At 39.3% G+C, this 23,958-nt stretch overlaps 1 protein-coding gene across 1 annotated transcript in view; it reads left to right on the plus strand.

Moving 5' to 3' along the window:
* The window catches only part of LOC149069370 (E3 ubiquitin-protein ligase UHRF1-like), a 51,363-nt gene extending 28,220 nt beyond the window's left edge, over positions 1 to 23,143 (plus strand). The window contains exons 11-15 of the mRNA XM_089249559.1: positions 2,770 to 2,907; positions 3,485 to 3,590; positions 9,602 to 9,747; positions 19,908 to 20,006; positions 22,771 to 23,143. Coding sequence (XP_089105685.1) covers positions 2,770 to 2,907; positions 3,485 to 3,590; positions 9,602 to 9,747; positions 19,908 to 20,006; positions 22,771 to 22,917 — 636 coding nt within the window. The 3' untranslated portion in view covers positions 22,918 to 23,143. The remainder of the gene's footprint in view (positions 1 to 2,769; positions 2,908 to 3,484; positions 3,591 to 9,601; positions 9,748 to 19,907; positions 20,007 to 22,770) is intronic.
* Positions 23,144 to 23,958: the final 815 nt, after the last annotated feature.

Here is a 23,958-nt window from a genome sequence, read left to right on the forward strand (position 1 = left end):
TCATTTCATGAATAGTCCACCGAATTACGAGTTAATTTGTAAATTTCGTCAAATAACGAGTGCTAAATCGCCAAACATTGGGTTGTATGTCCTGAAATTTGCTCCCATTTTGCAACAATTTCTTTCTGAGTATAACTTAAAAAAAAGAAGGAAAATTGAAAAACTTAATTTTAAAGAATTCGTGTGTGTTGATCCATTTTAAGCGAGAGGTGAATAAAGAATTGCTGCAAATATAAATATATAATTTTGTGTAAGAAAAATCTTTGTCAGCTGTCGTTTTTATTTTGAATAATTGGAGGGGTGGAGCAAATGACGTCATAAGAAATTCAAGCTGGAATCCATACATATATTTTTTCCTAATGTAGATTTTCCCCCATCAGAAAAAAAAGGCAATGAACATCACTTTTAGCATTTTTATAATTTATGTGATGCTGTTACGAGTTATATTTTTGACTGAAACTTGAAGGTTTTAGAACACATTGGTGCCAACAGAAAGTATGTATGTGGATTGATTATTTTATCAATTCTATTATGATGCTGGGTAACAAATCGAAAGTTGTAATTTCTGAACCACTTATACGTCTATATTTTTGAGAAGAGGGAAAATTTGTTTGGCAAATTAAAAATAAATTTGCATATGTGCCTCCGCCCATTTTTTTTTTTTTTTTTTTTTCTTGTTGTAAAAGTTGTAAGTTATGAAGTTTGCCATGACTCCTTAAAAACTGCTTGAAATTCCTTAAAAACTCCGATTTTTATTTAGGAAATTTTGTATGAATCCTGAGCAGTATATATATGAGTGTTCCACATGACCACTACCACAGGGGTTAACACATTGCAGGCGAGTCACAAATCTAGCAACTGTAGAGTGTAGCAGGTCCAGATGTGTACATGACACTTCTCGGCAAATCGCATCTTTCAGTTCTGACAGATTGCATAGACCGGATCGATATATCCAGGATTTCAAATATCCCCATAACCAGAAGTCTGCCGATGTCAAATCTGGAGACGGAGGAGGCCATGGGAGACTGCAATGCTGGTTAACGATTTTGTCTTCCTCGAACGTTTGTATCAGCAATACCTTGACCGGAATAGCAGTGTGACTAGTTGCTCCATCTTGCATAAACGTGACAGTAGAAAGCGCATCTCTTTCAAACATGGTACGACCTTCACACGCAGACACGTTAAATAACTCTGCGCATTCACAGTAGCTGTTTTCCACTCATTTACTGGGCACAGCGTTTCAAAGAAAAAGGGTCCTATGATGAGCGAACCTGTGAGCCCATATCCCACTGTCACTTTTGGGGAATGCAATGGTTTCTGTGTGTACTCACGTGGATTAGAAGTCACCCAGATGCGACAGTTATGGGTATTAATGTCACCATGAAGCAAAAAATGAGTTCATCTGTCCAAAAAGACCATGTGTTTTTGATTTTTCAGTGCCGCCATCTATGTTTCAGAAGTGAAGTGAGTGATGTGTTGTGATTGAATTTTACTGTTTGTAGGTCTGTTGCTCTCTGTGGTGAGACTTTTCAAAGGGGTATCCACTGGTAAAAGTTCATGGCATGACTGCAATCTGCATGGTCTACTACTACTACTTTACTGCACACCAACTCCGGTCATATATCACCATACGGCAATTTTCAACCAGAGGAGTTGGGTGGGAAATGAAGGCTCCATCCATCTGTGGTCGCCCCAGGATCGGTAGGTAAAGAACTTGCTTCTAATGTTCTATGCTCGGATTCGAACCCATGGACTTTGATGGTAACCTTCATAGTGAAAGACGAACATCTTGCCATGGTGCCACTCGGGCACAATCTGTATGGATACAGATCATTGATTCCATGAAGAATATTGTGTATAAAGAGAATGGTGGTAAGCCCAAACATCTGGCATCTTCATGAGCACTGCTGGTCCGGATGCTAACGCTTCCATTTCAGCTGCAACACACGGCGAACGTGCCTTCCTTAAACATGGTTGTCCAGCTCTTGCACGATCCTCCAGCGTTCCAGTTTTCTCAAACCGCTGAACAAGCTTTATGATCCCTGTCTTTGTTAAAGGCCTTTTCCAGTCCTCGCATTCTTCTGAACTCGGAATTTATGTAAAGCAAGGGTCGCTGATTCCTGGTTCATGTAAAACAATTTCACCAACAAAACTTGATCCTTCGCATTCAGCATCCTTGTTCACGTATGCAGTTTACAGCAGTGAACTGGTTGTGGATTAGGAGCACAAGTTCTTATAACCATCTCATTTAGATATTTCCACCAAAGTTGCTCGTACCAGTGCCACCTATCGGCTGGGGTCCCCCCCCCCCCCCCCCGTCTTTAAAACATTCCAGTGAACTGGTGATGCTAACCCTGCAAACCATTTTTTATTGCAGTTATTTTTCCGGTTTTTATGAATTTTTGAAGTTTCTAGACTTTTTGCCCACCCTGTGCAATTTCAAGCATGTTGGCTTAAGTTTGTGCTTGCCGAAATTGGTGTATTTGTTTTGTTTTTTTTCTATTTTCTCTCGTAAACAGGGTTACTTTTTTTCGAGAGGAAACACTCCCAGGTTACTTCTCTAAAAATATACATTACATATCAAATTCACAGAATATGTATACTCATTTTCTCAAATAGTTGTATATCATTTTACCTAAGAATGTTTTAGTTGAAATTTGTGGAGTGAAGCTTTCTAGCAGGGATGTTGCTGATAGAATTGCTTTTAATATATATATTTTTTGTAGTGATTAATTATAAATGTTTATAATTATTGAAAAATATTTTCAGGTGGTGAGGTATTGGAAAGAGGTAGGAAAGTCTGGTTTCTCAGTTTGGCGATTTCTATTGCGGCGAGATGATCCCTGTCCAGCACCATACACTGAAGCTGGAAAAAAAATAATTAAGGAATTAGGATTTACTGTGCAGGTACTTGTGGCCATTTATTAAAGTTATCAGTTTCAATGGATAGCCGCTGTGGTGGCCGAGTGGTCATAATGACGGACTCGCATCGCGAGCATCCGGGTTCGAACCCCACCGTCGGCATAGTGGTGGTCGGCTGAAGTTGTTTTCCTGTGGTTCCCAACTTTGAGGCGCAAATGCAAGCCGATCTCCGCATTAAAAAGTCTCTCCGCAGAGAGCAACAGGCCTACAACGATTAATTATTCAATTATTACACTTCACTCATAGTTAAAAAAACTGGTGGCAGATGGCAGCACTACACATAACGAGCATTACACAGAAACAAACTTCACGTCAGGTTTCACTACACGTACACACACATTCCCGCATGTACCAATTCGTTAGAAGGTCCGCAGAGGAATATGGACAAGGTACATGTGTGGTTTAGTAGTAGTAGTTTCAATGGATATTAGTATTATATTTATTGTATCAGTTTCAATGGATATTAGTATTATATTTATTGTATCAGTTTCAATGGATATTATCCAATGATCCCATCAAGTTATTGTAATGGTTTTTTTTTTGTGTGTGTTTTCATTTAAAGTATCCAGAAGGATATAATGGTCCAAGAGAAAGAGATGATGATGATGATGATGAAAGTGAATCTGCTAGTGGAACCAAGAAGAAAAATAGAAAGAGATCTCTACAAAGTTAGTCTGTATTCTTAATTTATTTACTTAGGAATTTTTAATATCATTTTTAATATCACAAATCTAAAAACCATAATCTGATAAAAATCATTAGTATTTGTTCTTTTGCCATTAAGTTTGGTTTTTTGAATATCTTGAGAAAAGGATTAACTTGGAAAGGATAACATTACTTGGTTCGGTTGTTATGATTTTGTTCGTGATGGGACTTACAAAGATGATGTACACAGTAAGACCTTGATTAATCTTAAATAATACATACCTTAAAAAGCATAATAAAATACAGTTAAATATGAAATAAAGCCATAAATGGTGGAAATTATGTTTATACTAAAGATATTTTAATTGCTGTACCAAACAATAAAAGGATCAAATAAGATACATACATACATATATATAAGATCCAATGTAATTACATACCTCCTGATGTAATTACATTGGATCTTGGGGAGGATTGACAATAAGCTATTAATAACTATATCTGAGAAAAACCAATACACAAACTTTTAAAGAAAAGAAAGTTTAATTATGCTCTCGTAGTATACTAAAATTATCATCCTAAGTTCCAAAAGACGCATTATTTTTTCCTTTTTTTTTAAATTCAGTCAGTGGGAAGAGTTAGAATAGAACTGTTCAACTTGGATTATGTTTTTCTTTAATATATGCTGTAGATTCCTTGCCTCTTAGCGGAAAAGAACGATGAATTTTATCAACTGTGAAACACAAATTGGCCAAGAAGTAAAAGGAGCTATTTTTTAAATTTGAATTTTCATTATTTGGAGGACCATGAAATCTTAAGAAAATATTTTAATCTAATCCAGGTCAGCAACCTGTGGGGAATCGGTCAAAGCCGTCCGGATATTATACATATTTTTCCTTGTGGTTGGAAGAGAAGTCAAAGCCGTCTGGAGATGACACTCGGTGTTTTGGTTGAGGTGTCACATGTTGTCGCGTATGTGTATGTCCGTTCCATGCGTATGTAGTGATTTTTGTGATTTGTTTTAGTTTAATAAATAAATTGAATAGATTTTATCATTGTTAATCACTACAACTGGTGACCTATATTGTGAAGAGGACAGGCAACCAAAGGATTTAAGCAAAACAAAATGGCAGATGAAAACGCAACTGGTTCGGCAGAGATCGCCCATGTTTCCGTAAAAGCTCCACCGTTTTGGCGAGCAAATCCGGAGATCTGGTTTAGGCAGATGGAAAGTCAGTTTCTTCTGGCAGGAGTGACAGCCGAGGTGACCAAGTATCATCACATCGTATTTGCCTTGCAACCAGAGGAGCTGTCTGTTGTCGGGGACATTATCACCAGCCCACCGCAACATCTTACGCTACGCTAAAACACCGTTTGTGCACGCAGTATGCGGACTCGGAGGAACAGCGGTTGCGCGACCTAATTTCTGGATTGCAACTGGGTGATCGGAAACCATCACACCTTCTCCTGGAAATGCGAAGTAAAGCTGGGCAACGGGTGAGTGATGATATTTTGAAGTCTCTTTTCCTCCAGCGGCTGCCTACAAATGTTCAGCAAATACTAGCGATATCCAATGATAGCCTGGATAAATTGGCAGAAATGGCTGATGCCATACTTGCCGCTGCGGAAAGCTCCACTGCAATTCATGCGGTTTCAGCTGAAGCTTCGCAAATGCAGACCATTCTAATGGACATTTCTTAGCGTTTGCAGCGTCTCGAAACGCGTGCTCGATCCCAATCAAGAAATCGCCGAGGATCTCGTCAGCGTTCCAGCAGTCGTGACAGAAATTACCAGCACTGCTGGTACCACTAGCGTTTCAAAAAAAAAGCAACCAAATGTGTCCAGCCTTGCAGTTTCAACCAGCAGGGAAACTAGTTGGGCCGTCACTCGATACTCAGAGTGACGGCAAACTCGAGTGCTTCCGGCTATATCTGTCTGACCAGTCATCTTCCGTGCAGTTCCTCATAGACACTGGCGCTGATGTATCTGTACTGCCACTACGCAAAGAAGATTCCCGACGTCAGCCAGACAAGCTTCAGTTGTTTGCTGCAAACGGAACTGCCATACACACCTTCGGTCAACGACTGTTAAAACTAGACCTAGGACTTCGTCGTGCATTTCATTGGTCATTCATCGTTGCTGCCGTTTCACGTCCAATCATCGGATCTGACTTTCTGCGGCATTTCGGACTGCTTATAGATGTTCGGCGCGGTCAATTAATCGATCCACTCACTCAGCTTCGTTCACATTGCAAGATTGCTGGTGCGGACGTACCATCCCCAGCAGCGAAATGCATCCGGGACAATAGTGAATTTCATCGAATTCTCACCGAGTTCCCTGAACTGACAGAGACTGTAGCAACGTTTAATGCTGTTAAACATGACGTCCAACACTGCATTGAGACCAAAGGCCTGCCAGTTGCATCAAAACCTCGTAGGCTACCACCGGACAAGCTGCGTGCAGCCAAGTGGGAATTCGATCATCTAGTTGCCCAAGGAGTTTGCCGACCATCTCAAAGTTGCTGAGCAAGCCCACTGCACATGCTACCCAAGTGCAACGGCGATTGGAGACCATGCGGCGACTACAGGAGACTGAATGCTGCAACTATCCCTGACAGATATCCCGTTCCGCACATCCAGGACTGTCTCCAGGTGCTAGAGGGGAAACAAATATTCTCCACCCTAGATCTCGCAAAAGCTTTTCATCAAATCCCTGTGAGACAAGAGGATATTCCGAAAACAGCCGTAACAACACCATTCGGGCTGTTCGAATTTCTCTTCATGCCTTTCGGACTATCGAATGCAGCTGCAACATTCCAGAGGTTCATACATATGGTGTTGCAGGGTTTCACCTTTTGTGTACCGTATTTCGACGATGTTCTCGTGGCATCTACAAACGCTGAAGAGCACAAGGAACATTTGCGCCAAGTATTCAAACGTTTTTCAGAATTCGGAGTTCGCCTCAACGCTGCTAAATGTGTTCTCGGGCAACCATCAGTTCGATTTTTGGGTCATATGATCTCTGCAACTGGCGTTGCACCTCTTCCTGAGAAAGTGTCGGTCATCGCTCAATACCCAAAGCCAGACACAGTCAAAGAGCTCCGACGATTTTTGGCCCTCCTCAATTTTTATCGTCGCTTCGTTCCAAAAGCAGCAGAGACGCAGGCGCTCCTGTATAAATTTCTAGCGGGTTCCAAGCGAAACGATAAGAGGAAGATCGTTTGGACCAAAAAAGCCGATGAAGCATTCCTGAAGTCTAAGCGGGATCTGGCAGATGCAACAGCTTTGGCATTTCCAGTGGCAGCAGCATCTTTGGCTATTGTGGTAGATGCTTCCGATATTGCCATGGGCGCAACTTTGCAACAACGTGTGTCAGGATCTTGGCAGCCACTTGGGTTCTACTCCAAGAAGTTATCTCCTGCACAAAAGAATTACAGTGCCTATGATCGAGAGTTGTTGGCAGCTTACTCTGCTATCAAATATTTCAGGTACATGGTTGAAGGCCATTCATTCGTCCTGTACACGGATCAGAAGCCTCTCACATATGCCTTCAGACAGACTACTGACAAATGCTCACCTCGTCAGCTTCGACACTTGGATTTCATTGGCCAGTTTACCACAGACATCCGACACATCAAGGGTGCAGAAAATGTTGTGGCAGATGCATTGTCTCGGATATCTATATCTTCCATAGACACACCATCTCCCACCGACTTCAAACGAATGGCAGAGGAACAACTCAAAGATGAGGGTATTCAGCAACTACTCACCAATCCTTTATCTACTTCCTTGAAAATCCACTCTCTTCCTGTTGATGAATCAAAGCTTCAGCTGTACTGTGACGTCTCTACAGGACGCATTCGACCACTGGTTCCATCCTCGATGCGTAGGGACATCTTCACTGCCTTGCATGGACTGTCACATCCTGGAGTGAAGGCCTCTGTGAAACTAGTTCAAGAGCGTTTCGTGTGGCCCGCACTGAAGGCTGACGTGACCACTTGGTCACGTACATGCATTAACTGTCAGAAGTCTAAAGTGAGTCGGCATACGAAGAGCCCACATGGGGAATTTTCACCACCTGATGCCAGGTTTGAACATGTCCACATTGATATTGTAGGCCCTTTGCCTCCATCAGAAGGCTACACATATTGCCTCACCTGTGTGGATCGCTTCTCTAAATGGCCTGAAGCCTTCCCTATGCCGGATAGCTCTGCTGACACCGTGGCCAAGGTTTTCTATTCTGGATGGGTTGCTCGGTTCGGTTCACCTAACAGAATCACCTCAGATCAAGGTGTCCAGTTTGAGTCCTTTTTGTTCAAGGCTCTAACCAAGTTCTTGGGAACCAATCGCCAGAGGACCACATCATACCATCCACAAGCAAATGGTCAAGTAGAACGCTTCCATCGAGACCTTAAGTCTGCTGTCAAGGCTCACCCAACTAACCGCTGGGTAACAGTACTTCCTACGATTCTGTTGGGTTTTCGAGCCGCCTGGAAGGAGGACTTGCAAGCTACAACTGCGGAAATGGTGTATGGTGCACCTATACGGCTGCCAGGAGAGTTTTTCGTACCTAGTCGTCATCACCCAGATCCATCAAGCTTCGTTGATCAGTTGAAGACCACCATGGAAAATTTAAGCCCAAGACAGACTGTTCGCCACGGAAAACATTCTGTTTTTGTCAGCAAGGACCTGCTGTCTTGCTCATATGTTTTCCTCCGCACGGACAGAGTGAAGAAAGGCCTAGAACCTCCGTACGAGGGACCTTACCAAGTACTGTCAAGATCAGAAAAGGTGTTCCAAATACTAATAAAAGGTCGACCAGTATCTGTAAGCATAGACAGAGTCAAACCGGCTTACATCTGTGGTGATGACCTGCCCTTCAATGCCCACAAGCCTTCCAACGATCAACAAGAAGCAACAACTTCAAAGCATCAGCGGACAACTTCTAACGATCAGCAAGCAACAACAACTTCACAGCAAGCAACAACTTCACGGCAAGCAACAACAACTTCACAGCAAGCAACAACTTCACGGCAAGCAGCAACAACTTCACAGCAAGCAACAACTTCACGGCAAGCAACAACAACTTCACAGCAAGCAACAACTTCACGGCAAGCAACAACAACTTCACAGCAAGCAACCACAAGTTCAAAGCATCAGCAAGCAACAATAACTTCAAAAGATCAACAGACTTCCAGTGACGAGGACCAACCTTTCATGACCACCCGCTCAGGTAGACGGGTCAGATTCAGGTTGCCTTGCAGGTAGTTCTCTCGCTATCGCTGGTGGGGGACTACCTGTGGGGAATCGGTCAAAGCCGTCCGGATATTATACATATTTTTCCTTGTGGTTGGAAGAGAAGTCAAAGCCGTCTGGAGATGACACTCGGTGTTTTGGTTGAGGTGTCACATGTTGTCGCGTATGTGTATGTCCGTTCCATGCGTATGTAGTGATTTTTGTGATTTGTTTTAGTTTAATAAATAAATTGAATAGATTTTATCATCGTTAATCACTACAAACCTTTTTTGGCTGCAAGTTAAAATCAACCAAAATGTGTGTATTAAGAAGACATTTCAGGTATATACTTTATATACCCGAGTGTAATTACACTTTATTTTTAAAACTCAAGTGGGTCACTTGTAATTATGAAATATGTCAATCTGTGACCCATGGGTCATAGGTTGTGGAGGCCTGATCTAATCAATTAACGTGATTGAAATTTTTAATCATGATTAACAATTGATGATCAATAACCCTAATTAGTTCCAAATTCTACATAATTTTAAATTGAATTTGTTCTTCATGCACAGTATTTGGCTAATTTGGCTTTTATGCCATGAAAAGTTTTTCTTCTCGCCCCTGACGTGCTTTTTCGCTCTGTACGTTTTTTCTTGTATGTGTGGTCCCGTTAAAGTGATGTAGCATATAGTAAAAGAACTTTCATCCCTCAGTGTCTTTAATAATGCTGTCTTTTTTGTGAGTTGCTCTTTGAAGTAAATTATATTTTAAATCTTGTGAAAATAATTTTGTTACAGAATCAGAGAAAGCAAGCGATGGTCCTAAAAAGAAGCGAAAGTCTGTTTACACCATACCGAAGGATGTGGAAGAGCTGATTGTCCAAGATGAGAAGAATAGTAAACTATGGGAACAATGCAAAAAATCTGCATCTGATGGAATTTCTGTAAGTTTCTTGTAGCCCTTTCTAATTTGTGAACACAGTCAATGCTCATATTCAGGGGTCTGTCCAGCCGGAATTTGGGTCCGGAAAACGGACCCTTCACAAAATTCCGGGGCTAAAAAACGGACCCTTCACAAAATTCCGGGGCTAAAAAAAGTATGTTTCACAAAATTTGGAGGATAATAAACGGATCCATCGCAAAATTCCAGAAAACGAACCCTTCATGAAAATTACGTCGTAAAAAACGGACTTTTGCGACTGCTGTGCGACAAAATTCTTATCAGTTATGACCCTAGTCGTAATAGAAAGCCATTGATCTTTTTTTTTAATCATGCATTGTTAGCCCAACACCACCACCCCCTCCCCCATAGATGAGTAATCTTATCTATAGAAGTTGTTGGTTGGATACCGCAAAACATGACCTTGAAAAGGCGATCGGAGAAAGAGCGTGACCTTGAGAGGGCTTTCCTTGTTCCTAGTCTTCTGGTTAGGACATCCCGCTGGTTGACCACGGATTGACCGCGTCCGATATTTTATCGCACAACCTATGCCATTATACAAACGCTTTAGCCCCGCACTTCTCCTCAAATGGTCTTTGAATCACAACCTCTTGTTAGCCGTAAAATCGGCGTAGTTGATGCTTATTGTAGAATTGGATTTTTTGAGCACGTTTTTTTTTCCTGTATTGCGCTTTCATTTTTGAAAATTTAATATGAAGCGTGGTCGACCACCAACAGGTGGAAATTCAAGGAATAGTGATTACTACATTAAAAAAATACGGCCAACTGACGTTCGGGGATGCAGCTCCATAACATCGTTTTTTAAACGAGGATCTGAAAACGTCACCAAAAAGATGTCAGATACAGATAATTCCAATTGTGCTAACCCGGAAAAAATTACTGAAACATTGCTTCCTTCATCGGTTTCGAACCACGCTGTCGAAACCTTGGAAACGGCGCGATACATTACCGATTTATCGGAGGCGCCTAAAGACATTACCGATTTATCAGAAGCGCTGAAAGACATTTCGGATTCTTCGAAAGACATTGCCGATTCGTCGGAAGCGGCGGAAGAGATGACCGATTTATCGAAGTGGCGGAAGACAATTCCGTTTCTTCGAAAGACATTACAGATTCCTCGAAAGCGGTGGAAGACATTGCTGATTTATCGGAAGCGCTGAAAGATGCTACGAATTCGTCGGTAGAGCCGGATTTTAAGAAAATTTCATCTACAGAAGCTAGAAAAATGGGTCCAAAAGTACCGAATTTGTTGAACATCGCACGTTTTGAGAAGCTTCACAGTTGGCTATGTTACAGCATTTCTGCATCTGGCTTTCTTTGCAAAATATGTTCTACATTTTTTGATGAGGGACCGGGGTGCAATTTGGTGATCACCCAACACGATGTGTCAACAAGCATATATATAGCCAGAAACACAAACAAGCTGTGAGTGCATCAAAAACTAGGAAAATGATAATAAAAATGAAATAAAATAGGAAAATGAGGTTGCTGTTTAATTAGTATTACTTTCACTGCTATTTTGAACGTTTTCACAAAAATAAGGTACATTTTCACAAAAACAGGACCCTGTGCAAAAAGTCTGGACAGACCCCTGATATTTATGAACTCTAGCAGACTTTAATCATTAGTTGGTGAAAACAGAGTCAGTTCATGAAGTGGAGGTTTGTAAAAAATCAAGCAGTGACTATACACATTAATTTTGATATTTTATATTTTTTGGTCAGCACAAGTATATATTCCGTATTACAATTGAAAGTCTGGCTCATTTTTATGAAACAGCATGTCTGATAATAACAAACGCATAACTAATTTTACTTATCTATTCACACCTATGAAATTTCTTACTTAGCTGCGGGTGGCCAACAGCTGGCCCACAAGATGACTCTGTGACAAGATAAAAGAACTATATTTTTTATATTACAGGGTTCCCAGTGACCTGGAAAGTCAGGGAGAATCAGGGAATGAGAAAATGGTTAGGGAAAGTCAGGAAAAATGGTAAATATTTGGGAAAAGTAAGAGAAAATCTCAAAAGGAAAAAATTAAAAGGGGATAAATTCTCATTCCAGTGTAGACCTGCCAAGTCTCTGGATTTAGGCTGGATTTTTCATCCTTCCTCCTGCTCTCCGGATTTGTTAAAATTTCTCCGGATTTTGGCAGGAAATTAGATTTTATGCAAGCTTTCACTTCGTGATGTCAATGATTGCTGTCGTCATTAGGAAAAATGCCCATAGAGGACAGCCGTGGTCATTTCTATCGAGCAACCGGGAAAAAGTCTTGGTGACCGCATTTAAGCAACTGGCAAAGATGTGACTTTGTTAACATAGCGTTTATTGGCAATCATTTAACTGGGATAAGCCCTTGGTTGCCAAAATTCCTGTGTAATCGTTATTGTATTCCATTAACAGCCGTGCAGTAGACACAAGTTTTTTCGTCAGCAGCTTTGTATTTTGAAGTTTTTTAATTGTTTCCTCTGATTAAATGCCTTCAGAAATAAAATATCAAACTTTAAGCTGTACAAAGATAATTATAAAGCTTTTAAGAGTTCATACTCGTATACCCAAGATCACTGATAGCATCTACGAAAAGAAACACTTATGTTTTATGAACAGTATGTAGATGTGATTTGTCTATTCTGCATGGAAAGACTGGCATGGAATTATATTCTGCTGAGGGGCAATGCGCTGAACCTGCTTTGGGGGGGGGGGGGAATGGAACTTTTTTTAATTGATTTTAAAAAAAGTTAGTTTTTTTTTTTTTTTTTTGATCCAGTCTATGAGTGCCGGGGGGTGGGGGGGGGGTATTTGGGTATTTCCCCCTCTGGAGAATCTCCAGATTTATGGATTCCAAAAGTTGGCATATCTGCCTTTTTTTTCCCCATAGAAGATTATCTCTTTTAGATCCTCTGGTAAAGAATAAGAAAGCCTTATCAACAATCTTTATCTGCATTGGATCCCCTACTGAGACAGTTTGGTATGCATGAGCAAAATCTCTTATATGAAGGGTGGGATTTCACATATACTGGAAACCAATGTTGTCAAAGTCACTGAACCTGCTTTTTCAGTAAATGAGGAGGAGACCCTCCTTTCCATTGTTCAAAAGAAAGCCAATATCAGCTCTAATTTCTTTTCTATCTCTTCTCAGAAAATGGTTTATCCTCTTGCTTTTTTTTGCTGCCTCTGTATAGGGGGCTATTCAAATATTATGTCAACATGGGGGAGGGGGTTCTACTTTTGGGTTGTATGGAAGGCAGCTTGATGGGATGAAACAACTTGTCAGTGGTATATATATATATATATATATATGTTTTGTTTATAGAATTCTCCTTGCAACACTCACTTCACAGACATTACAGTCATAAAAATGAGTAAAATTGAAAGAGAATTGTTTTCTCTAAATTTTTTTAGTAGATGGGTTGAAAATGTGCAATGTTTGGAAAGATCTATAGACATTTTTGACAATGTGAAGTTTATATAGAACAACAAGTCTCTTTCAGGTAAGCCTGCTACCTCTGTTGACCTGGCAATAAAAGATCCCCCATTAAATGTGAGTTTTTAAGACTGTCCTCTCCCCCCCCCCCCTCCCCGAGTGCAAGTCATTTCTAAAAAATTTCAAAGCTCCAAACATTTTGCTTCTTTTTAGTTTGAAGCTCTTTTCAAGATCTCATGTGAAAACTTATTGCAAGATTGGAATCTGATAAATTGGAGGCTGCGGCTTCCGCAAAACAATTTCTTCAAATTGATCTGGATTGGGAAGCTACCCCTGATTTAATTTTCCTTGAAAATTAGTCAACATGTTTTTTTTTATTTCACGCCCTCAAAATACTCTTTCGCACCCCCGGTTAAACACTACTGATTCTAAGTTTTGACTGATGCTACCCAATAGCATGCGATTTTCTTTATTTTTAGGACATGCAATGGCGTAAACAATGTTTACGAAGCTCTTCAAAGAGCTAGAAATAAAAGTGCTCCATTTACTGAAAACTATGACATTGCCATCAAACAGTATAATGTACACAAATCTCTTAAAAAAAATAATGCACAGCACAGTAAAACCATCCAGTTCACCTGGACTTATTTACATCTGACCTTGTAATTTACACATTTTACAGTGATTTTGGAAGTGTTCGCAAAGGAGCGTCATTCTTAAAAAAACTTGCATGTCTTCATAATTTGCTGTGTATCAAGGAAGAGTTTACACGCTAGACTTAGGAAGACTCCTCGAAAAAAAGAAGGTAATGTAATGTGAGGAGAGACAGGATAGAATTATCTGTGGTTGATAGTACACTGTTTTGGCCAACAATTGTTTTTGTTACCAAGTGATTTCTGTCATTTTGCTTTAGCTTGAGTTAATCTTATTGGATATTGAAATAGTGGTATGAAAAAAAAAAAGATTGAATTTAAAAAAAAACAAATTGTTTTATTTTTTTTCAAATATTATGCTATGATTCTACTTTCTGAGTATGAATTTTTGGTCAGGGAAAATTTTGAGTTATGGTTAGGGAGAGTCAGGGAAATGATCGAACAGATTTTGCCGGGAACCCTGCATTAGTTTTAATTGCCATAATTGTGGCTAATGCAGGGGTGAGAACTCTGTGCTAATTGCGCCGCCCTGTGCCAAAATTAACATCTTGCGTCATCCTGCTCCAATAGTGTATTTTTGTATTTTCCTGCGCCAAACAGCCAAAATAGCAAATTTTGCTATTTTTGCCCGGAATTTTTTTTTACTAACATGATTTGCACATATTCCCAAAAGATCAGGATTTGTCCAGGGAATTTGTTAGTGTTAGTAAACATCCATGCCCGAAAGGATTCAAACACAGACCTGCACAGTGAGTAGCTAGCTCCTTAACCACTCGATTGCCAGGCGGCAATTTCGGAAAGGACGCCAAAAATTTTTTGTTCCTCCTTTGCCGGGAAACAATTCTTTCCGAGAAGAGCGTGTTTTATTCCACTGTACTTGAAACTATCGCTGTATTCAAACTATCTGGCTTTCCATTGCGAAACCCGGATAATATCTGTGATCGTGAAACAGAAGATGGTTTGCAATGGTCTTTCAGCTTTAAAGCACAAATGTGAGTCGGTTTACGTTTTCAAAAAAATAAAGTAGCAACCGGAAGCAGCAGAAATTACTGTAGGCGATCGTCATTGCATCAAATCCTGATGTTTCATGAAAAAAAATTTCATTCCGGGAGTAAAAGAGCATGTCCGCCAAATTACAAATGCTAATTTAGAAACTAATAAAAAACCAAATAACCAGAGTTAAATCGCCAATGTCTCCAAATAACGAGTGTTGAATCGCCAAACATCGTGAAATTCTTCCATTTTGCTACAATTTCTTTTCCGAGTATAAAAAAACTGAAAACTTTAAGCGCATTTGTGTGCAGTGCTATTGTTCGAGACTCCAAATAGTGCCCTCAGTAAGCAAAAATCATTTTAAATAGACTGGTGTGAAATTTCATGACAGCCGCTCTTTCAAACAAGGTGTCAAAAGCCTGAAACACCAGAAGCAAAAAACAAGCTAATGAAAAGATGTTTGATAACTAAAGACAGTGCAGTTGTTTTATTTTAAAAAGGGGTGGGGGTTAATGAAAATATTCTTGTAAGTTAATTTCGCTGCTCCAATTTTATAAATATCTGCTCTAACACTGCTCCGAATCCTATATTTTGCTGCTCCAAAACTGCTCTGAAATAGACTTTGTCACTTCCCACCCCTGCTAATGTAGAAGAAAAAATTATTTCTGATTTGACAAACAATTTGTATTTTCAAAAACACAAAACCCTCTTTAAACACACAGGTCACATGATTGATTTTGCAAACCTACTGTGAGAGTTATGGGAGTATCAGTAGCAGATTTTCTTGTGCAATCATCGGTGGTCAGCAGGGTTTAAGCTACGGTCGCATTTTTCGAAAGAAGTAGTAGCCACTTTGGCAAAAATGCGTGCAGGAGGTACGAAATGAGTAGACATCTAACCATCAATCATTATTAGCATTGCAACATTTTGCTAAAGCTTTCCCCCCCCCCCCCCATTTTCACTTTTTTGCTAAAGTAATTTTTTATCTAGTTAAATCCCTTGACAAGTAAAACTTCCCTCAGAAATTTTTCTTTTTGTAAGCTTTTCCGTAAAAATTCAGAACTATTGTGCTGTATATTGGTAAAAATATTCAGTCAAGTATTTATCTAGCAGAGAAAAAAAGCAAACTATAGTTCGTTTCAGGTTAACTTTGCAGTGGAGAGAAAGGTAGAGAGTGTACTCCTCCGCCGCAAAATAAAGTTCCCATAAATCGGAGTTTTATGATGATCATTTATATAGAATATTTCAATTTTTTTAATGATTTTGTGAAAAAAAAGGGAAAATATCATTTTGAACCGATGTTTCTTCGTTTGAAATTTTTAAATTAGAAAAAAATATTGGTTACCATTATCCAAAAATCTATAGCAACCACAACGACATTTTCGCGGTATCCTAGAAATCGTCCATACCTTACCCAGGCCGCGCATCGATACATTGGTTAAGAGGCTTTTGTTGCCATAGCAACGAGTGATGAGGTTCCCTCGTAGCTTCCTCTTCGCTGCAAAGTTAACCTGAAACGGACTATAGAAAAGCATTGCACGAAATTCTGAAAAAATTGTTTAAAGTTTATCAAACAAAAAAATATTTTATGAAGTAACATTCTCCACTCTGGTTGGAGCATTAACATTCGTAATTTGCCGAAAGAAAAGAAAGATGAATAAGTTTTCTTGGCAATTAAGAAATTGTAGGAAAGCTTACTAAAGTTAATGGACACTGTATGCCTTAAGAAAATGCTTCTACGTCAGTCAGTAAGAAATTGTAATCAATAAAACTAAAGAAAATACATGGGTCATGCAAAAAATATTTGGCTCAGCCAAATTGCTATGAGCAATTGCCATCAACTCGAGGGCTAAAAAACCTCAACCAGGAAATCGTGCACTGGTGAAGTATACATACCTCTGGGTGCATGCACAAAACTTGGTCCCTACATGTCAAGGCAGGAGAAGATGAGCAGGATGATAAAGTTCAACACACTTGAAAAATCTTAGAAAAAATAACCATGTTTCTATCGCAAAGTGCTTAGGAAAAGTTTTGCAACCATAAAGAAAGCAAAGTCCAAAATTCAGCCATCAGTGGAAATTTTTCTGAGACCGCACATAAAGGATTTACTGTCTTTTCACTGAATTCAATGAGTTGCTGAGAGAAACTTGGAAAAAATCGGGTATGTCAACCCAAAGTTTTTTTTCCAAGTCCAGTTTTTCAGACTTGTGGAGTGAATCTCCCGATTTTTTGACAAAAACTTGGGAAAAATTCTATCCAGTGAAGACTTGACCAGAAGTAACCCAGTCATCAACAAGCAGTTTTTTCGGCGCCGATTTCACTGTCTGAGAGATAACATATAAATACTTGTTTCCAAAAAAATGAAAAGTTTAGTTGTTAAATAAAGAGTTATTAATTGATAAATACCAACAAAATGTTTGTGGGTCCCTGATGTCATAGCAAGTAATCATACTGGGTGCGGCTTATATACCAGAGTTTTGTCCCTGGTTTCACCTGTGACTGACTATTATTTTGGTCCTCAAACAGAGTGAAGTTGGCCACCCCTGGCTTAAATTATCATTATGGAATTATCTTAATTTTCATCATAGAATGAGTGGTGGAGCTAGGTCTGAGCTGTAAGCTGTGTTCTCTAATGTCTGAATTTTGCTGCATCATGATGGCAATTGCCTATATGCCTTCTCCTGAAGGCAATATCATAGGCTGTGCATCATTGATTTTATCATCACTTATGACATTTATTCTACGAGATATACACTCATACCATAAATTAAGGATCACACGGAAATCGAAATCTAAAGTAAAAATTTCACCTGTAGAATTATCACACACATCTGGAAGAATGATTTGCAAATTTCAGGAAGCCACCAGATGATGCCGATAGTACGTCACAATGATGAGAGTGTAAGAGAAGGGTATATAATGAATGGTGGCAAAGAAGTAAAATTGTTCACAAGAGTTCTGTAAGGCGCTCAGTGCCATAAGTGTATAGTTATGGCACAGAGGATGCATGTGGATGATTTTTTATGTGGTAGAATTATCGGCCGCCTGGAATGTGGGCATACTCAGATGGAAGTATCCGAGGAACTTGGAATTGCCCAAAGTGTCATCTCTAGTCTTTGGCAACGATTCCAAGATAACGGAAATGTCAGTAGACGTTACAGTACAGGTCGCCCCTCGAGTTACTACGCCGAATGAATACCGGTATGTGGCAGTAACTGCCAAAAGAAGTAGACGGAGCACAGCCTCCAGTTTGAACATGCATATCTGTTCTGGAACCCAGTATAATTCCACCCCAAACGATCAATGCTGCACCACCGTAACGGTGTCGTTCAATGATGTTGTCTTGGTGGTAATGGGTACCTGGCGTTCTCCATATGAAAGTCAGACGTGAATCAGACTGCAAGCTAAACCTGGACTCGTCGGAAAACATCACACAAGCCCACTGTGACGATGTCCACATTGCATGTTCTCTACTCCAGGCTAATCGCTGCCAACAGTGAGTTGCCGTGAGCGGAACACATCTGACAGGCCTGCGAGCATATAGACGAATTTCACAAATGTCTGTACACGGTTTGCCTTGAAGCTGTAGTACCCGTGGCTGCAGATAGAAGCCCAAATTTATCGGGACATCATTCTGGAACAACATGTACGTTTGTTTAGGGGTGCCATGGGCGCAGAATTTGTTATGGATGACAACACCCGTCCTCACCAAGCAAACATCGTAAACGAATGCCTTGAATCTGAGGATATAACCCATATGGAATGGCCAGCATTCTCACCTGACTTGAATCCGATAGAGCATGTGTGGGACATGCTTGGCCGACGAGTTGCAGTCCGCCAACCACCTCCTACATGTGTACCAGAACTTCGAAGAGCATTGCTTGCTGAGTGGAGTGATCTTCCCCTAGATCAGATCGATAATTTGATACTCAGCATACCTAGGCGTTGTACAGGCTGTATTTCATTGCATGGGAGACATACAATGTATTAACCATCATACCAACCATGTAATAGTAAGCTTTTGTAAAGGAGATATTTTTTACAATTGCTCCAGGGAGCAAAAATCGTAGTTTTTATGAATGGTATCATACATACACCATCGTTTTTGTTCTTTATCTTTTGTTTAATAAATGGGCTTTATGAATAAGTAACGTTTGTTTTGTTTCTGAACCTTTATTTGCCGGAGCTGGCATTATCCTCAATTTATGGACATGAGTGTATTTTAAAAAAAATTACATGTTGATATTTTTAAAATAAATTAACCTTGGGATATAATTTTTTTTTAAATAAATCTATTTTGGTGGGGGAAATGTGTATCTACCCAGACAGTAAATCTGCTAATCTGACAAAAAAAAAAATAGTACACTTACTTCCCAAACACTATATATATAATGTTCAGAACGTCACAGACAAACTTCTGGTTGGGGAGGGGTGATTGTACACATCAAGATATAACATCTGTAATGTAACCTTGGGTTAAAACACGATTATTTAGTTGAAATGATGTTGCTAATGGGAGAACCGCCAAGCAAGTAGCAACATATCTGGGGCAGTGGATTGGACATAGGGGGCCAGCACTCTTCCCCCAAATCTGAATCCACTGGACTACATTCTGGGGCCACCTGAAATCATTGGTCTACAACACACTGGTGGCCTCAGGGGAAGAACTTGCTGGATTCTTGTCCTGCTGGCAAGATTAACTCAACACTAGGCCTCTGTAAGCGGGTGTACCATTCCTTCATTCACCAGTGTCAGTTATACTGCAGTACACAATACCACTGCCCTTGGACACCACTTTGAGCAGCTACTGTGATTAATTGCATAACTTGTTATATTAGTATGTTTTATTTTCTCTGATATCTGCGACCTGTGGCTCTTTCTGTATTTACTTAGTTTTCCAATTGAATAAATTTATTTCGACCCAAAGCTCCATTGCAAAAGTCTTGATGTATACTAGATTCCTAGAAGTTGGTCGGTGGAATTTTGGACCATCCTGCATAATAAGATTGTTAACTTATGAAATTTAAATAATGTGATATATTTTATTTAGGATCTTTGTTTTTTCTTCCAGGAATTTCTCAAAGAAATAGAAAGTCAATTTTGTTGTATTTGCTGTCAGGATATGGTTTTAGATCCGATTACTACTGATTGTAATCATAACATATGCAAGGTATTATAGGTGTATTTATAAATTCTCTTTGCTAGAAAGAAAAAAGAATGAATTTTATCAAATGCAGTTCAATTAGAAATACAAGATGCCATTATAATATTACATTAGATACTACACAAAATAGTATGAAAATTTTTATAACATTATAAAATCATTTTCAAGTGACATCAAGATTAAATGACAGAATGGCATTAAAATGCTCTATAACCCAGTATGTTCTTTTTCATTGTCACATGGCCAGAGTCGAGATTTACCCAGCCTAGGGACACCAGAACAAAATGGGATGCATGTCAATTGAACAAAACTGTCATCCATTTATAGAACTTTCGCGAGTCATGGGTTGAGATGAAACAAAATTCCTAACTCACTTTTTTCTTTTCCACAGCCAATTTTTGACCAGCAAATGACACAGTTTTGCAGTTGCAGGAAGATATGCCAAAATTACCTTTGGAATAACGTTATTTATTTATTTTTCCTTAAAGTTATAAAAAATAGTTTAGGAATAGATAAATACATATGTAAATTGAAAATAGAGATGAGCCATTTTTAAGATTAGTGAAAATAATTATACTAGTGATATGAAGGGCTAAAAAATAATGAAACAATGCCATTAATAGAAAATTCACAGTTCTCATGCTATTGGTTTTTTTTTTGAAAGATCATAAAGTTTTATGATTTTATAGCTCTATGGTGTACAGTGAAACCTCATCACAACAATACTCAATATAACATTAGCTATACTCAATAAAACTGTAAATACGTCTGAATAAAATTTGGACATATACTTTTCGACATTTCACCTGCCCTGACCGTATAGTGAACATGTGAATGATCAACTAAGTTGGACATTTATCCACTGGCATTTCACCTGCCGTGATCGTATGAGTGACTGTATGAAATGAGTAACAAAGTGAGTGACGAAGTGAGCGACTACGTGAGTTGGACAGAATATCTTGTTTCACAACCGTCATTCCGCCTCTATGTAAATGCTAGGTGAGTATGTGACAAAAATGTGCACAAAGCATATAATGTATTGCTGTCGCAAATGCATTGCCGTATGTAGAAAGTGTTAAAAGGGGGATGTAGTTTTGGGGATTTTAATGTTTTTCAACATTAGCAATCGCTGAAACGTAAATTTAGAAAAAATTATTTTATGCTTCCCAGCAAATTCCAAATTCTTACGACCCATTAAAAGTACTGCATAACCACCTATGGGGGGGGGTGAAATGGGGGAATCATCTATAAAAAAACTCACTCACTTGGTCATTATTACGATCACTCATACAGTGAATCACTGTCATTCACTTGGAAACTCAAATAAGCATTCACTCAGTCATCTATGCAGTCAGTCACTCACTAGTGACCGTTGGACCCCCCATGCAGTCAGCCACTCACTTGGACACTCATACCATCACTCACGTGTGATCACTCAAACAATCATCAATATGGTTAGTCACTTGGTCACTCATACCATCATTCACCTGGTCACTTATGCAATTATTCATATGGTCACTCACTTGGATACTCATATGGTCACTCACTTGGATACTCATATGGTCACTCATACAGTGAATCACTGTCATGTTGTCAATCACTTGGTCACTCATGTGGTCAATCACTTGGTAACTCCCTTGGATGTTCATACTGCCACTCACACAATCACTCGTACGGTCAATTACTCGGTTACTTATATGGTCAGTCACAAACTCATACAGTGAATTGCACATTCACAGATACAATCACTCACTCCCAATTAGGGTCAGTCGTTTGTACAGTCACTAACTCACTCCCAAAGTCTATTTCACAGACACTTGGTTACTCACCCACTGATATGGTCACTCACACAATACAGTCACAGACCTGCCAACTCTCCCGATTTAGGCGGGAGACTCCGGATTTGTTAGAATATCTCCGGATTTTGGCAGAAAATTAGATTTTACGCGAGCTTTCACATTGTCGTGGAGTCAATCATTACCGTCGTCGTTAGGGAAAACACCCATAGAGGACAGCCGTAGTCATTTCCACATCTGTGACCGCATTTAAGCAACTGTCAAAGACGAGACTTCATTTTCGTAGCGTTTATCGGCAATCATTTATCAGGGGTATGGCCTTAGTTGCAGAAATTCCTGTATAATCGTTATTGTATTCTATTAAGAGCCGTGCGGTAAATACGTTTTTTCGTCGGCAGCTTTGTAATTTGATTTTTTTTAAATTGTTTCTTCCGTTTAAACATCTTCAGAAAGAAAATATAAAACTTTAAGCTATATAAAGCTAAAGCTTTTAAGAGTTCATATACCCAAGATTATCAATCAAACCCCCCCCCCCCCCCCCCATCCTCGGGAGAATCTCCGGATTTCAAAAGTTGGCGCATCTGCAGTCAGTTACTCATGCGTTCAGGGCATGTGAAGGTTGCGAAATTTCTGGGGATGAAATGTGACTGGGACAATACATTCCAGGGGCAAAAAGTTGGGGACGAAATATTGGAGGCAAAATTTCCGGGTCACTGTTATTTCAATGTTATGAATAGAGTAAAAGTCAAGGGCTTAGCGAGGGGGGGGGGGACTTGGGGGGGGTCTGGTCCCCCCTCCCAAAATGAAAGTGGTTCCCCCCCCCCCCCGAACGAAATTTCTGGCTACGCCCCTGGTAAAAGTAATTCTTGTCCTGAAAAGGGTTAGACAATATTTTTTACTTGCATTTTACTTTTCCTCTTTTGATTATAATTTTGCGATCAGTTACCTTATATACTTTATTTTTCGTGTTTCAGTCATGTCTCAAGAGGTCTTTCAAGGCCAAAGTGTTCAACTGTCCAATGTGTCGCCACGAGTTGAATCCAGATGATAACATAAGTGTGAACAAACCCCTCAAAGAAGCTCTTTTGAGACTGTTTCCAGGATATACCAAAGGTCGATAGTTGAGTTTCCGAGTATGTTTTCTTAATCATCATTACATAAATCAATGTACAATTCCTTTTTGTATTCAAGATGACAGAAAAAGATTTTGATACATCATGAACATTTGGTTAATTTTACACTGCCTAGAACATTTTTTTATATAAAGCTTTCCAATTTTTTGAGCTATGGAACGATTTGAAAATATTTGATAAATAAATTTATTTTGTCTGCTTTTTTGTCATGGAATCAGATTAGTTTTAATTTAGAAAAAGGAATAAATGAAAAAGTATTCTATCGGCTCAGCAATGGATTATAGCTTTTTGTATAATTTACAGCAATGTTTTTCTATAAGCACCTACCCAAGAAGAGCTCGGTTGTATACCAAGGGAAATAATGACTCCCTCCCTGGCTCATGTTACAGCAGGAACAAGTGAATGGCTATGTTCTGAAACTCTCCTCACTGACCTATAGAATGTGAATAACTGAAGCTACATTTTCATTGCTGTGGTGCGACCAGCTCATTTTCTATATATCTTTGTCGGAGTGCAATCTCCACCTGATCAAAGAATGATTAGTTTTTAAAAGTTCTTTCATTTGTTGCTCCGATGAAACAGTGATGGAAATCAACATTTCCATTCTGTCGAGATAGAAAAACAAAAATGATTTGACGTGACAGATTTCATAAGAAAATCCTGATCCTGTAAAGCGTGGAACCTTTGAAAATCCCTGTGGAACCTTTGAAAATCCCTGAGTTCAGAGAGCTTTCAAAGAAAAAAAACGAAGATAAAAGTTCTATCATTAAAATACGATTCCAAGAATTTGACTATTACCGGTGAAAACCCCCTTGTTATCTTGTGTAGGTCCTTCCCTCCAAATGCAGTCGAATGCCTTGCTGTAATCCAATGTTACTGCCAACGTATATTCATTTTTAATTTTGTGATCTATAACTCTTAAAAGTTGATGGCAAGTGCCGTGATTTGATTTGAAACCAAATTGCTCAATTCTTCCAAGGTTTAGTTTGTCAATTGTATTTGTGAGTCTTGTCGTTATTGATTTTTCAA

Source organism: Pholcus phalangioides, unplaced genomic scaffold (assembly GCF_987345545.1).
Source record: "Pholcus phalangioides strain wild (caught in Gottingen) unplaced genomic scaffold, Ppha-v1.0 ptg000022l_1, whole genome shotgun sequence".
In the NCBI taxonomy this organism is placed as follows: Eukaryota; Metazoa; Arthropoda; class Arachnida; order Araneae; family Pholcidae; genus Pholcus; species Pholcus phalangioides.